This window comes from Caenorhabditis briggsae (assembly GCF_000004555.2).
Source record: "Caenorhabditis briggsae complete genome, chrV, whole genome shotgun sequence".
Classification (NCBI taxonomy): Eukaryota; Metazoa; Nematoda; class Chromadorea; order Rhabditida; family Rhabditidae; genus Caenorhabditis; species Caenorhabditis briggsae.
Genome location: NC_013488.2, coordinates 10,567,848 through 10,582,149, shown reverse-complemented (window position 1 = coordinate 10,582,149; position 14,302 = coordinate 10,567,848). Strand labels below are relative to the sequence as shown.

The following is a 14,302-nucleotide window of genomic DNA, read 5'->3' as shown; positions in this document are numbered from 1 at the left end:
GCCCACCACCACGTACCGCTCCAGGATATTAATTTCGAAAATCTCTTTTTGTGTCTTTCGTTTGGTTTGCTTTACCATGTCAGTTATAATACTGACACTCTGTAGAATACAGTACATAAAATCATTCCTCTCTATTTTTTAATGTGAAAATCGGAGATCATCCGAGTTATGAAATATACACAATACTATAAAGAGACGATGGCGTTTGCCTAGTACCACTCAAAAAATTTCGAGTTTGAATTTTCTTTTTCTTTTTCCTCAAAATTTTCATCGATTAACAACCTTTCAGTGAGCAATGTTGTTCAGGGGTTTTTCTCAGATCTTCTCATAGACGTCACAATGACCTTTACAATATGTTCGTCAAAATTCCTCACACTAAAACCGCAGTTCTCGGAGAGTGGGAGGAGCTCTTCCTCATGCTTGTGCGTGCGTTTCTCTGTGCCTGCTAGCCAGTCTATTACTCTTATCATATTCTGCCAGTGTGCTAAAACTAAGGAAAGAGAACTTTAAAAAACAAGGCTCACTAACATATATAAGTCTATGTCTACTGACCGTTCTATCACAATTCAACTTCTCACTATGATAATCATTCTACTCTTCGCCTGTCTTCCCCTATTCACGTTTGGCTCACACTTATCTCACCTCCCTGCAGAGCGGAAAGCATGTAAATCGGAAAAGATAACGTAAGTTGAAGAGTATAAAGGTCAATAATTCTTTTTTTCTAACTTTCAGATACATTCCTGTTGAAAAAGACTTTTATGATGAACCCATTGAGCTCTTTTTCGACTCTGGATTGAATTTCAACCATATCCCAGTCACCAAAATTTTGAAAGAGGAATGTGGACTCATAGATAAAGAGACTCCTTCATTGAGCCGACGAGATAAACGCTCGCCTTTTGCTCGGGGAATTTACCGTCTTAGTAAATACTTCATTCACTTTTACCAAAAAAGCAAGAAGATGCTGAAACCAGAACTATTGAGAGGTATTGAAAAAGTCGTGTCGAAGCTCAATCATATTAAGCCATCAACTGGAAAAGTCAAGTTTGCTGGAATCGGAAAATTCTTCCGAGAAGTATGGGAAAACTTGGAAGATGTTCTCAGAGAGGAGAATGATGACCACGTCAATGTGATTCTGGAGCACACATTCAGAACAAGTCTCCAGCTCTTGATTCATCAAAATGAAACCTCCGAAATGATCCTCAACCATCCTAAAATCCTCGACGTAAGTTAAAGTCTAGCAATTAAAAAAGTAATTTTTAGTTCTTCAGAAGATCAAGAAACGTATTCCAGTGGAAAATCCAGGACTTTTGTCATCTGTTAGAGTATCGAGTGTTGAGTGTCATCCATTTCACAGAGATTCTCAGGCTGTGCTCTACTTCAAACTGAGAATTCCAAAGGTTGAACGCTTAACGATCGAAAAGGTGAGGAAGAGTCAATTCCTCATTTCCTCGAACTTATTTTTTCAGTGCGATGACATCGGCACAATAACGCAGAACTCTTATCAGTTCTACGAGATTCCGACCGCAACATTCAAACGAAACGGTCATGTGTTCAAAGTGGACCTCGAAAAATGCGTTTCCGATTCGTTCACGTTTTGCCCATTCGATTCCATTCGACCAACGGATTGCTCAAAGGAGAAACTGCAACACTGCAATTTAAAGAAAGAGGAACTTGGGAACTTTTCGAGAGAATTGCAACAAGGATTTGCAGTCTATGGAGATTTTAAGGTGTTTTATTGTTGTGTGATGCATGGCTTGTACTAACACTAACCCTTTTCAGCAAATATTAATGGAGAAGAATGAGTTACAGGATCTCTGGTTGGTGAAACCACGAACACTCTACCACATTATTCCTCAAACCAATGAAACCATTATGATCGGAAAGGAAACATTGAAGCAGGACACTCACTCAAATGTGACTGTCATTCGTCAAGTTCAATTTTAAAAATAATATTCCTAATTTTTTTGTTTATTTTAAGTACAATTCGCTATCTAGTCAAAAAGCAGCTATAGTACAAGTACTGCTTTAACATCTGAAATTGTTTGCCAACAACCCTGTCATCATTAGTTTTTTATCATTCCGTCCAAAAATTGCTTTCTTTCTTTCTCTGTTATCTCCTCTTTTGATTCCTGCTTTTTTTGAATAAAGCCTGCATTTCCTTCATTTTTTTGCTCATTTTTAAAAATGAGCCCTGCATTCGTTATTCTCTTGCTCATTCTAATTTCTGATGTCTGCTCGGATGGTAACTAAATCTTCCGTTTACAAATTCCTTCTCAATAAACTTTTAGCCGTCCGTTTTCAAACAAACTTAACATCTGAGGAAATGAAGAAGTACTTGGTTGATGAGACAGGAATCAAGCTAGTGACTATCGGTGGATCATCCCAATTCGACAACTATTTATTGCTGTTCAGCTCCATTGGATTGTTTTTGATTTATTTGAGACTGTAAATAAAATTGTTTCAACTTTGAAAACTTATTCTCGTTATAAAAAAGAAGATAGAAAAGGAAAGTAGCTTGAAAAAACGATCTATAACAAAACTATCAGTATGAAGAGAAGTATTCATGAACGACAGGACTTTCAGGAAACTTCTATGAATGGATTTTTCTCGAAGTTATCAAATGTGATTAGCTCACTATCAGATTATGGTCTGCATCTGTTTGACAAAATATACAGCAAAGGTTGAGGACGGTTCTGCTTTTGGACGGAAATTGACCAGGTTGTGGTCGGAACTTGCCCAAGAGCGGCTCTATAGCGAGTCATGGTTCAATTTTGGTTGGAAGTTGGAATAGGAAATACTTTTGAAATAGGAAATACTACTTGTCATGGATTGAATGAATTACCTACACAACTGGACGGTCGGCTTGTAACTTCTATTCAGAATTTGAGGGGGTTCGGACGGACATCGGCCAGATTCTAGAACTTGCTTCAAAAATTGCTCTATAGCGGGCCATGGCCCGATTATGATCGGAAAAAAATTGAGTCCTTCCGAGTAGACCAAACAGGGTTGTTGGCAAACAAAAAATTGAGATACTACTAGGTCGGAACCTTCTCATGGGTTTGTCGGAGTTTGGCCTGCTTTAGTAGCATTCTTATCCAGAAACTGACCAGCCTCCAACCAGAAGTTGCGAGCAACGCCAGGGAAGTATCTCCAGAATAATACCTACATTTTTGAGCTTTATTTTCAATGTTTATCATAGTGAATAATATTGATACTATCGAAAACGGCTCCATTTCCACTTCCAATAGCAATTCCATTGCTCATCTGAGTCATTCAGGCATTGACCGTCGGAAGCAAACGCATCCTACAGATGAAAACTTCTTTAACTTGTGACTGCTTGTTGATTTCTGACTCATTTCATTATTCTCTTTGTTAGTACATTGATGCCAATCCGAAACTTGTTTGTTTTAGTTTCAGTACAATACGATAAGTAGTTCTACGTTACTATAAAATAGTGATGCATATTGATATGATAGTTGAATCGGAACAGTCATGTGCAGTCTAAATTTGATTACTCTACTCGTTGTTTTCTTCACCTCCTGTGCAACAAGTGAGCAACTGAATGAAGCTAGGAAATCATGCAAAGTGAAGAAAATAGTGTGAGTTTCGGAAGAGCTCTTAGTCTGAGTCATAATGCAATTTTCAGGATACCATCGGGAACACCTGTCCTAAGTAAATTCATTTATTTGAATTATCATGATTCATTTCGTTCGAATGTTGTTCAAGAGGAATGTGAAAGTAAGATACAAACTGAATCCAGTTTCTCATAATAATATTTTCAGATCTTGCCGAGTCAGATTCGTTTCGGACAAAACGATCTGCAAGTGTAGTTTGGAGGGCATTCGCAGAAACAGCGAAAAAAGTAGGGAAGCCAGCCCTAAAGTACTCTCTAAGAGCCGCAAGTGTAGGAAAAAAAGTGGGGAAGTACGGCTCCAAAGCAATTGGAGCAGGAGTAAAATTTGCCAGTTCGGATTTCGCATCGGGAATTCTGGGAGCTGTCGTGAAGTTGTGAGTTATTAATAAAAGAAACATTGAAGAGGATTTTCTGAAATCGTTTTCAGGAACAGAAAATACGAAATGGATTCCAGTGAAGAGTTGGTCGAAAGAAGAGACCGGGAACAACCGAAGCGAAAGGAGATCCAGATTTTCAGGAGAAATCTCATTAATCTGTTAGATAACAACGAGATTCAAGGGTACATCCTGCAAGATGAACAAGTTCAAACGGTTAGAATTACAATAATGAAAATTCAAGGTTTTTTTCTGTTTTCAGATTATCAGCAAAATGGTTGATGGTTCAAAATTGAGAGCTTCTGATGTAGAGTGTATCAAAGACGATTTCACAGATACGTATCGTATTCGGTTTCGTGTAGAAGTAGACCAAAATACATGGGTGAAAGCAAGACGATGTGCCGATATCGGGAAAGTTGTGCACAGCCCAGAGGGAGTCAAATCATACGAGTATCATGAACTTCCGGACGAGTTTTTAATTGAACGGAACAATATACCGTATGCTGTTAACTCTTCATTGTGTAGCTCCGTGAGTGATAATTGAATCCAACTGATTTTAATAATTTAAAACTTTTCAGAATCATCCAACAGTGTGTCCTGAAACTGCATTAAAAATGGAGGCATGTGCAGCTGAGTTTGTCCAGAAATGTAAAAAATCAAAACAACCCGTGGACGCTTCAAGTAACGTCAGCCGTATTCTTCCATCCGGAGTCGTCTATTACGGGAATTCAAACGTTAGCTAATCTTTATCAGATGAAAACAAAAATGTTCAACTTCAGGTTCTAACATTAAGAAGACACAACCGCACAATGAAGTTCAGGGTTTATCCCCATGAATTGGAATATTTTCGAATTTCTGAAGGCGACGAAATTTGGATTGGAAACGATCTGCATTTTTATGTATAACAAATGAATTTGCGGCTCTTTTCTTCTTTTCTGTTCTCCTTGCCATTCTGAACGTTTAAAAAAATCAAATGTTGATTACTGTGTGTTTTTCTGTTGAATATTGAAAATAAATTATCCATTATATGTAGTTGTTCTAAGTTCTCGATCCAGACATTGTTTAAAATGAATTGTGTTGAAACCAACTAGAGGTGAATATACTCTTTTCGGGTCCTCATTTCACTATAATTATTATTGTGGTACAAAATTGGAGCTGTATGTAGAAGAGAAACGGTTGTGGCCAAAAGTCTCACAACGACAACGATCGTAACCAAAGCTATGCAAAATGGCGAATTTAGAGGCCGCGGCCGGGCTCGGCTATTTTCTCCCATGCGCCTTTGGGCCTCTATAGAAGCCCATGGGCCTCTATTAGAGAAAACACGGTAAGAATATTTTTAGGTTACGGTAGCTGTCGCTGAGGGACCTTCGGCAACGGCCACCGGCGTCTCTCTCCCCCCGCTCCGATTTTTTGTATCTGAAAAATAGTAATGAGCAAGATAGTAACTTGAAAAAAAGTTAACAGCCATCAAAGTTCCGTTTGTTTAAACTGAAGACACCTTCGTAACCTCACTGATAACGAAAAATTTGAAAACCAAATTGATAAAATTTGTTTCGTCTTGTTGTCGCCTTACTGAATGAAGACTACTCTAATTTTACTCATGTTTACTTTCACCAATAGCGAGATACTTGAAGAAATACGAAAATCATGTGCAACCTCTAAAACTGTTTAGTAGGTTTTAAATTAATCGGATTTTCAAGTTTGAATCTTTTTGCAGTGTCCTAAATGGGGATCACTGGATGAGTGAGCCAAAAGAATTGAGAAATCCCGGTTTGAATATAACTGATTGGGAGAAACTTATTAACCTAACATGTGGTAACAGTTCTTGGGAAAATGCGACAATGTTTTGCCAAACTATTTATTATTCATTCCAGAATATACACCTCTGTCATCTAGAATGCGACTGAATGAATAAAGCAAACCAGGATTTAATAATGAGACTAAGCGGTATTTTGACAGTAACAGTAATGAATGTCCAATTAGAATTTCAGTTTGTATGATCTACAGAATCAAAAACTACAAAATGCATGGAAACAGAGCAATTTCAGAATGGAATTTGTAAAGGATAGCACACGGGTATACGTCTTTGTGATTAAAATTTGAAACGAAAAATTTAAGGTTAAAAATGGATCATTGCTAATCGAAGCTGTCAGTTCAATTTTGAAGTTTAGTAGCCCTTCTTCTTTCTCTATCGGTTGTAACAACGATAAAATCAATTTACGCATTTCCGTCAATTCAGTGGATATGCACATCGTTTCCAAATGTGAAGATATTGGAGAAGATTACAATGATACTTATCAATTTTATGACATATCTCCATCTTGGATGTATCAAATCAACAATCAAACTTACAGTATTGATGGAACATTGGGCCAAACGGTGATTTTGAGTTCCGATTATACCTTTCAAACCTGAAATTCCAGGGTTCTGATTTTCTTGTATTCCCAAAAACGGCTATAAAGCCTGAAAAATGTTCTGTTCACTCTATTAAGAACTGTACAAAGAGAACAATTGAAAAATATCTCAACGCTAAAAGCACTTCATTCGTTAGACAACTATCCGGCGGTGTTGCAGTTTACGGAACGTTCAAGGTTTACGGAACAGTTTACGGAACGTTCATTGCATTATTTTTTCCAAAAACGAGTGTGATTTTCAGAAGATACTTGATTTACACGAGCATCGAACTGCTACCGATTATATAACTATCCATCCTGGATTGTACTATTTCAGTTACACGGAACTGTAGCTATGAACAAAGAATTACTGTACACTTCTAATAGTTTGTTTAATCTGTCATACGACAATTTTTGTAATGAGGAATAAATGTTTTTTAAAAATACATTGTTTATATAAGTGAAGTGGACGATGGCAAAATGAAGCAAACAATAGGAATAAATTCATTGCTTATGATTTAGAGCCAACATGGAGAACATCGACAACACTCTTCATCAGAATAATTGATAGAAATAGAATCATGGATACGGATTTGGCTCTGTGTATAAACCATTTTCATACATTTTCAATGGTTCCAATAGGTTCGGTCTCACAAGACTTTGAGCGACGTTTCGACATTTCCCAATGCAAAGTGTATCGATAATAGAACAATTGAAATCAAAGCTCGCGTTTTGGTACCAGAAACTCTTTTAATTTGGAAATGCGAAGATATGGGCGAGATCAAAAATGCAACCTATGAGTTCTATGATCTTAGTCCGATATGGATGGTTGAAGACGAAAAGGGTAATACATTCAAAGTAAACTTGCATAATTGTCAAGAGGTACGGTGTAAAAATTGAAAATTAAAAAAAAACACAATTTTTCAGAACAAATTTAATGAAACTCTTTGTGAACCTGCACAGGGTAACGGCTGCGCATGGTATATGTCTAGGCGCGCATATAGGATGCTATGTGCACCCATAATAATTCCGTGGGTAGCGCGTGCGCGCTATATGCTTCGTCGCTGGGCACGACTGGTCGCCGGTGGGCACGCTTTTCCCATGAAAACGACAACCCACCAACTCCGATATTACGCTAGTGCGCGTTGTTTAGCAAAATTTTTCACCGCCGATCTTGATCAATTTTTCGATCATATTGATCATATTTCCTGCTTTCAAAGAACTTCTCACTGTAAAACACATGTAAAAATTCACATGTAAAAATTATGGCTAACGAAAATAAAACTTTTAGTAAAGAAATAGGTAAAATTTTTTCAAAATCCTGTTTTTCTTGAAATAAGGACTTTTCTGTTTTACTTCGGAATAAGCGGAATAATATATTTTTCAGGTGAAATACAGGTTGGTTGGTAAGTTTTCCGATTATTACAAAGTAAAAGTAGGAAAAAATCCGAGAAACACAAAATTATTTCGAAAACAAAATTATGCGAATTAATGCCAATTTCAAGACTTTGTTGAATTTTTTTCAAGTTTTCTATATCGCAATTTTGAAGGAAAAATTTATTATGTTATATCATCCAGATATTTTTAACTTCCTGCCATAATTTTTCTTGCTGTGAGAAAATTCTGAAAAATGGAAAAATGGTCACTCTGTGAAATCTGAAAGGGAAAATGAACGATATTGGAAGATCTGAACAAAATCACATCTTATTACAACTATAGTTAGATGAATTAATCTATATAAGAGATATCCATCGCCAATACGACCTGAAATTGTAGATGAAATATGTCTCGATGGCGCATGCGCGCATATAGCGTACTATTTACGCGCAAACGGTGTACCTATGTCGTCCATATCGGGCGCCGCGCCAACGCATATACCATGCGCAGCCGTTACCCTGTGATAATGCCTCGTGTTCGGTGAATCGTGTTGAAACATGTGTAAAGACAACCGGTCGACCGAAAGGAATAACTGGATCTTCCCAGACGGAACTCTCCCAGACGGCATCGCTATTTATGGAACATTTAGGGTGAATTTTTTTCGAAGAGTTTCAAAAACAAAAATGATTCAGCACTTCTCAAAAATCGATCCAACTTCTTCTAGAAAATTCGGAAATGTAACTACTCACGATGGCTTCGGATCAATCTCACCTGGACTGTACTATTTTAGTTTCAATCATTCTGAAAAATATCAATAGTTTTATAATAAAGTGTGCCCATCTTCGGGTTTATAAACACAGTGAATACTTTCTAAAAATGAAGTGAAGATTACTGTTGGTTTGAGACAAATTTTCAAAAATTTGGAAACCGCAGATTACTGTAGTTTTGGGAGAAAAATAAAAAAAATCAAATAAAGAAGACTACTGTAGTTTCGAGAGAGAAAAGAGAGAAGAGTTAACACCTGAAAGTTTTCAAAGTTGAATTTTCCTGTAGATTTGAGAGAATATTCGAAAACTTTTTGAAAACTTGAATACTTCTAAAATTGAAGATTATTGTATTAGGTTGGCAACTAAGTTTTTGTGCACTTTTGTTTTCCTATTTTCTCTTAACTGAGCTAGAACAATAATATGTGTGTAACCGGATATGGTATACAAGATGATAAGGTTGTTCACATCAACCATCATTTGCCCTGCTCTCATTCCGCTTTCGAAGGGGATGCCCCTTTTGATACCCACTGTTTTTGGGTGAAATTCCTGTTTGATGACGTCTACTGGCTGTTTAACGAAGTCAAGACATTGGGGTTTTCTGTGATGGTTAGTATATATGACCCTTTTCTTATCTAAGGTGATAATATAATTCAGCCGCTTAAAGTTCCCGAGTAGAGTAAGAAGTTGCATGCTCATGTCCACTCGCCGCTGAACATCAAAACTGGTCGAAAGGGTGAGGTATCCGCCGTCCAAGTTTTTTGTTCTTTCCCAACTTTAACAATCCATTTTCAATAGTGGTATGGGTTATCCCTAAAGTGATACATTTCACGGGTAGATTGGAAAGGGTCCCGTCCTACTAGATCTCTCAGCTAGTCTAAATCTTAAAGAACTGGTCGCCCGGGACAACTTTCATCTTTCATTGAAAGTCCTGGTTCTTGAATTTGCCAACGCAATTTATAACGGACATGATCTTTGCAAACTTCCACCAGGTGGTGATGAATATCGAATGCTTTCAGGTAAGAAATAGATGTAAACAATATACAGAAATTTCACCCAATATAAGAGGAATCCCGTTTGCAAGCGGAATGAGAGCAGGGCAAATGATGGTTATTGTGAACAACCTTATCATCTTATATACCATATCCTGTTACACACATGTTACTGTTCTAGCTCAGTTAAGAGAAAATAGGAAAACAAAAGTGCACAAAGACTTAGTTGCCAACCTAATAGTTTTGAGAGGAAGTTCGAAAACTTTTGAAACTAATTGTAAGAGTACTGTAGCTTTCAGAGGAAATTTGAACACTTTTAAAATTGGATTAAATACTGTAGTTTTGAGAGAAATTTTCAAAAATTTCAAAAATTGAAGATTAATGTAGATTTGACACGATTTACACTAGGTTCAATATTTCCGAGGGGTTTAGTTTAGGTTCTAATATTATTAGGTTAACTTCTTTAAAATCGTAAAATTGTCTTCATGGTTTACATTAACATATATATTTGACGTCACTATAAAAATAGATCAATTGATTAAAAAAATATATTTTCCCGAAATCAAAAATTCTATCTGTGTGTACTTCCAAATCACGGCGTATTCTAAACGTTTATTTTTCCATGGAATGACCTGACCTGACCTGACCTTATCACCATAACCTGCTCTACTAACCTTAACCAATATGTCGATGAGCAGATCTCAGATAAGAGGAACTGTCAGTTCCAACTTTGGGAGCAGTCTACTCCCCTCTCCTCTCCTCTCCTCCCGTCCCCTCCCCTACTCCTGCCTCTTTTCTGGAAATCCCCCCACCTCTCTGGAAGATTGGTCGACGTTCTGTTTTTCTGTGACGATGAAGCATAAGGTAAAATAGATGTCTTCATTAGAGCGCGTCTTCCACAATTGTCAAAATTTCCAGAGCCTTCCTGCACTTCGAAGATTCTTGTTGGAAAGCAAATCAAAGTGGATGATCGGATCATTTCAGCCACTTCGGCCATTTCGTCCATTTTAGTTTCTAGTCTCTAAAGTATTCAGTATGTCTAGGTTGTATCCCTGTTTCATTTTGATGTGTTTGAAGATTCAGTACTGATCCCAGTAGGCACCGCGGGATCTGGCCATCTGGAATCAGATGGTCATTGGGTTAACCACGTCCAGGTCTGTACTGAGTTTTTAGACATTTCATTATGATGCTCTGATACCATCTAGTTCATTCCGGCCAGTTCGGCCATTTTAGCTTCTAGTCTCTAAGTTTTTCAGTATGTCTAGGTTGTATCCCTGTTTCATTTTGATGTGTTAAGAGGTTCAGTACTGATCCCAGTAGGCACCGCAGGAATGGAATCAGATGGTCATTGGGTTAACCATGTCCAGGTCTGTACTGAGTTTTTAGACATTTCATTATGTTGCTCAGATACCATCTAGGCCATTCCGAGCACTTCGGCCAGGTCGTCCACATCAACTCATTTTAGCTCCAAGATTCTCAAGTATGAGGACACTAATTCCGGAAAAATCTCAAAATCTGGCGAAAATTCTCTTGTTTTCCTCAGTTTCCGAACCAAATCTTCTATCAACAAATCTAAGTGATCAATATTTTGCATCAACCTGAATCCTACGTAAAAAAAATTGATGTAGTTCCGACGAGTCCGAGCTTCAATTTACAGTGTCAAAGAAGACACCCAAATGTGGTTCAAACTCAATTTTCCGGAGTTGAACGTGGCACAAGAATGAATCGTTTTCTCCTCAAACTGGAAACCAAGGCTGTGCCAGAACGGCCGCAGCACCTCAAAAAAGGATACTTCTGAGATAGGTAGGGTACGGCGGCCTATCGGCCCTAGTAGTACCTGGGTAGCGGAGCTTATTTTCAGAAAAACGTTCGGATTGGTCCACGACAAAATACCCACGGCCTCAGCCGCGGCCGATTTTCGCACAGCCTTGCTTGAAACTACCGTAAAACCTCTAATAGAACGACACCCGGATCGTCCACTTTGAGCCTATTTATCTCATTTTCTGTGAAAAATATCAAAAAGTGGCTAACTAGTAAAATGTTGCTGATATCCTGATAAACATTTTACTAGTTAACCACTTTTTGATATCTTTTAAAAGAAGTGAGATATATAGGCTCAAAGTGAACGATCCGGGTGTCGTTCTATTAGAGGTTTTACGGTAATAAATTTTTCAGTTTTAGGGTATTGGACTCAGACAGTTTCATCGTGAAATTTACCAAGTTTCATATATCTGACGGTCACTTTTCAGAAGATATGGGCGCAAATGGGCGAAATCCACCAGCGTGCAGTCGTTGCTTCCTTTCTAAATTTTCGGCAAATTCTCTTATACAACTATCTCTTATACTACCTTTCTTTCATACTACCGAGTCTCTTTTACTACCACTGTCTCTTATACTACTTTTTTTCAATGTGTCTCTCATACTACCAAGTCTCTTTTACTACCAAGGTCTCTTATACTACTTTTTACCACTGAGTCTCCCATACTACCAAAAGAAACAAGGCTTTCGGCCTAAGCCTATAGTTGGCAAAAAATTTGGAGGGTACAAGGGGGTACAACTGATTTAGGGGTACAAAATTAGTGATTCGAGGGTACAAAATTCGTAGGTACAAAAATTCGGGGGTGAAAACTACCAATGATTCTGGGGTACAACCCATTTCATTTAGGGGTACAACGCTTGTGATTTGTGGGTACAGTTTTTTTGAAGGAGTTTCTTGATTCCTGCATTTCAGAGCTTGAAAATCTCAGAATTCTTAGAATTTCAGAACTTTGGAATTTCAGTATTTCGGAATCTGAGAATTTCGAAACTTCAGAAACTGAGAATCTGAGAACTTCCTAATTTCAGAATCTCAGAATTTCAGGACCTCAAAACCTCAGAATTTCAGAACTTCAGAATCTCAATATTTCTGAATTTTCAAAAATTACGGCAGAAAATTTTCACTTCTCATTGTCTTTTGGTTGTTCTTTTTAATTTTAATCACGTGGGTTCAGGCGAGGGGGTCAGAAAGCGCGCCCCAGTAATTTTTTCAAAAATTCTCAATTGGCTGCTGAGAGTTCGTTGACTGACAATCATACTTCGGATGCCGGATTCTGGTTGCTCTGAAAATAGAACGAATTATTGAATAACCTCTAATAAAGAATTAATAATTATGGAAGAACCTCAATGCATTTAATATCACCTAAGGACATGACATCCGAAATATATATGAGATAGTATTCCTACAAATTTTATCTAAATGTTATGTCAGGGTTATAATAGCTTCTACTGTACTGGAAGTACTGCATCATGTTAGCGTAGAGACGGACAGTCTTCGGCAACCGATGGACGAAGGCTAATGAAGATTACTTCAACTTCTTCTTGATGCGAAGATCGTTCGAGTGTCCGCACTTCTTTTTTCTGCAGTTGCTGGCATGTGGTGGGAAACGATCGTAGCACTTTCTCCATATCTACTTGTCGCAGTTGTACTTCTGGGCGAGCTGACGGAGCGAAGGCTGGAGCCTAGAAAATCAATAAATATTGGAACATTACATATTTCAGTTACTCACCTCAAAAAAACGTCGAAAATCGAGCTTTCTTCCATTCGCTCACTTGACTCATCACTGCACGAGGCGGTTGCATTGGACTTCTCATCTTAATAAATAAGTTGAAACTTTTTTCAACTAATTTTCACTGAAAAAAGGGGAAAAACGAGAAAAAACGAGCGAAAACAAAAGAAAACATCGAAAAATATTGAAAAAAAAAATATTCGTCTTCTCGGCCTAATGCATTAAAGTATGATTGTCAGTCAACGAACTCTCAGCAGCCAATTGAGAATTTTTGAAAAAATTACTGGGGCGCGCTTTCTGACCCCCTCGCCTGAACCCACGTGTTTAATGTTCAATTTAGGTTTTAAAACCCAGTCCATACTTCCTTCACTACCAATTTTTCTTAATTGTTTTTTCTCAATTCTATTTCATTTCCTTTTGTTTTCAATATTCCTTCGCTTTTGCCCAATTTTCCGGTTTTTTTCCCAATTTTTCAATTTTCCTCAAGTTTTGTGGTAATTGAAATGTTCTCATTTTTTTCATAATTTTCTAGATTATTGAATGAAGGAAACAATCACAATTCAGTGATTTTCCAACAAAAATTCAAAAATCTCAAAAATTGGCCTAAAATGAGCTATTTTCTTTCGAAAATTGTTCGAACTGAGCAATAAAACACTACAAAAATTACGAAATTAATTTTTTTCGATTAATTACCACGAAAATTTGAGCAAAAACTATGAAAAACGAAGACAAACGGAGAAAAATGGGATTTGCAAAAAGCTGTGAATTTTGCGAAATTTCCCATGGAAGAGAAAACCTCGCAGCTCGGCCACGGCCATGGATTGATGACGTCATCACTGGGAAATTTTATTTTAGGATTTTTCTCTGTAATTTTATTTTAGGATTTTTCTCTGTAATTTTATTTTAGGATTTTTCTCACAAAAGGAAATGAAATAGAATTGAGAAAAAAACAATTAAAGGGGGACTCCGACCAAAAATTTTTTGCATTAAAATGTGTTAAAATTTATCTATTTTCCGAATATTATTGCGAGAAAATTCAAAAAAAAATCCGAAATTTCCGATAAACGGCGTTGAAAAGGAAGAAAATTCAAAAAAAAAGTGCCGCCGGGTGACTAGGATTTTCAGCGGCACCTGACAGCGTTTTTTCAAGTCGCCGACAGTGGTTTTTTACGTTTTTTACCTGCCGGACATGAAATTGAAAAAAATCCGGAAAATTTGCCACG

At 37.3% G+C, this 14,302-nt stretch overlaps 5 protein-coding genes across 5 annotated transcripts in view; 4 read left to right on the top strand and 1 right to left on the bottom strand.

Moving 5' to 3' along the window:
- Cbr-col-12.2 overlaps positions 1–32 on the top strand; it is a gene marked incomplete at both ends in the record, with an annotated part of 982 nt that extends 950 nt beyond the window's left edge. Inside the window, one exon of the mRNA XM_002637067.1 lies at positions 1–32. This exon is cut by the window's left edge and continues 685 nt beyond it. Coding sequence (XP_002637113.1) covers positions 1–32 — 32 coding nt within the window.
- Positions 33–540: 508 nt separating this feature from the next.
- CBG09614 lies at positions 541–1,944 on the top strand (the record flags this gene model as incomplete). Its single annotated transcript, XM_045237621.1, has 5 exons — positions 541–683; positions 733–1,222; positions 1,269–1,421; positions 1,467–1,727; positions 1,780–1,944. 5 exons carry the CDS (start codon positions 541–543, stop codon positions 1,942–1,944), a joined length of 1,212 nt encoding a protein of 403 aa, XP_045094002.1.
- A 1,548-nt stretch (positions 1,945–3,492) lies between these two features.
- CBG27076 lies at positions 3,493–4,913 on the top strand (the record flags this gene model as incomplete). The annotated part of the gene is made up of 7 exons (XM_045237620.1): positions 3,493–3,599; positions 3,647–3,738; positions 3,783–4,008; positions 4,062–4,224; positions 4,271–4,408; positions 4,587–4,742; positions 4,788–4,913. 7 exons carry the CDS (start codon positions 3,493–3,495, stop codon positions 4,911–4,913), a joined length of 1,008 nt encoding a protein of 335 aa, XP_045098895.1.
- Positions 4,914–6,252: 1,339 nt separating this feature from the next.
- Positions 6,253–6,710, top strand: CBG27075 (the record flags this gene model as incomplete). The annotated part of the gene is made up of 2 exons (XM_045237619.1): positions 6,253–6,387; positions 6,432–6,710. The coding sequence occupies 2 exons, from the start codon at positions 6,253–6,255 to the stop codon at positions 6,708–6,710; spliced, it is 414 nt and encodes a 137-aa protein (XP_045098894.1).
- A 5,892-nt stretch (positions 6,711–12,602) lies between these two features.
- CBG09617 lies at positions 12,603–13,164 on the bottom strand (the record flags this gene model as incomplete). The annotated part of the gene is made up of 3 exons (XM_002637069.1): positions 12,603–12,632; positions 12,880–13,032; positions 13,123–13,164. The coding sequence occupies 3 exons, from the start codon at positions 13,162–13,164 to the stop codon at positions 12,603–12,605; spliced, it is 225 nt and encodes a 74-aa protein (XP_002637115.1).
- Positions 13,165–14,302: the final 1,138 nt, after the last annotated feature.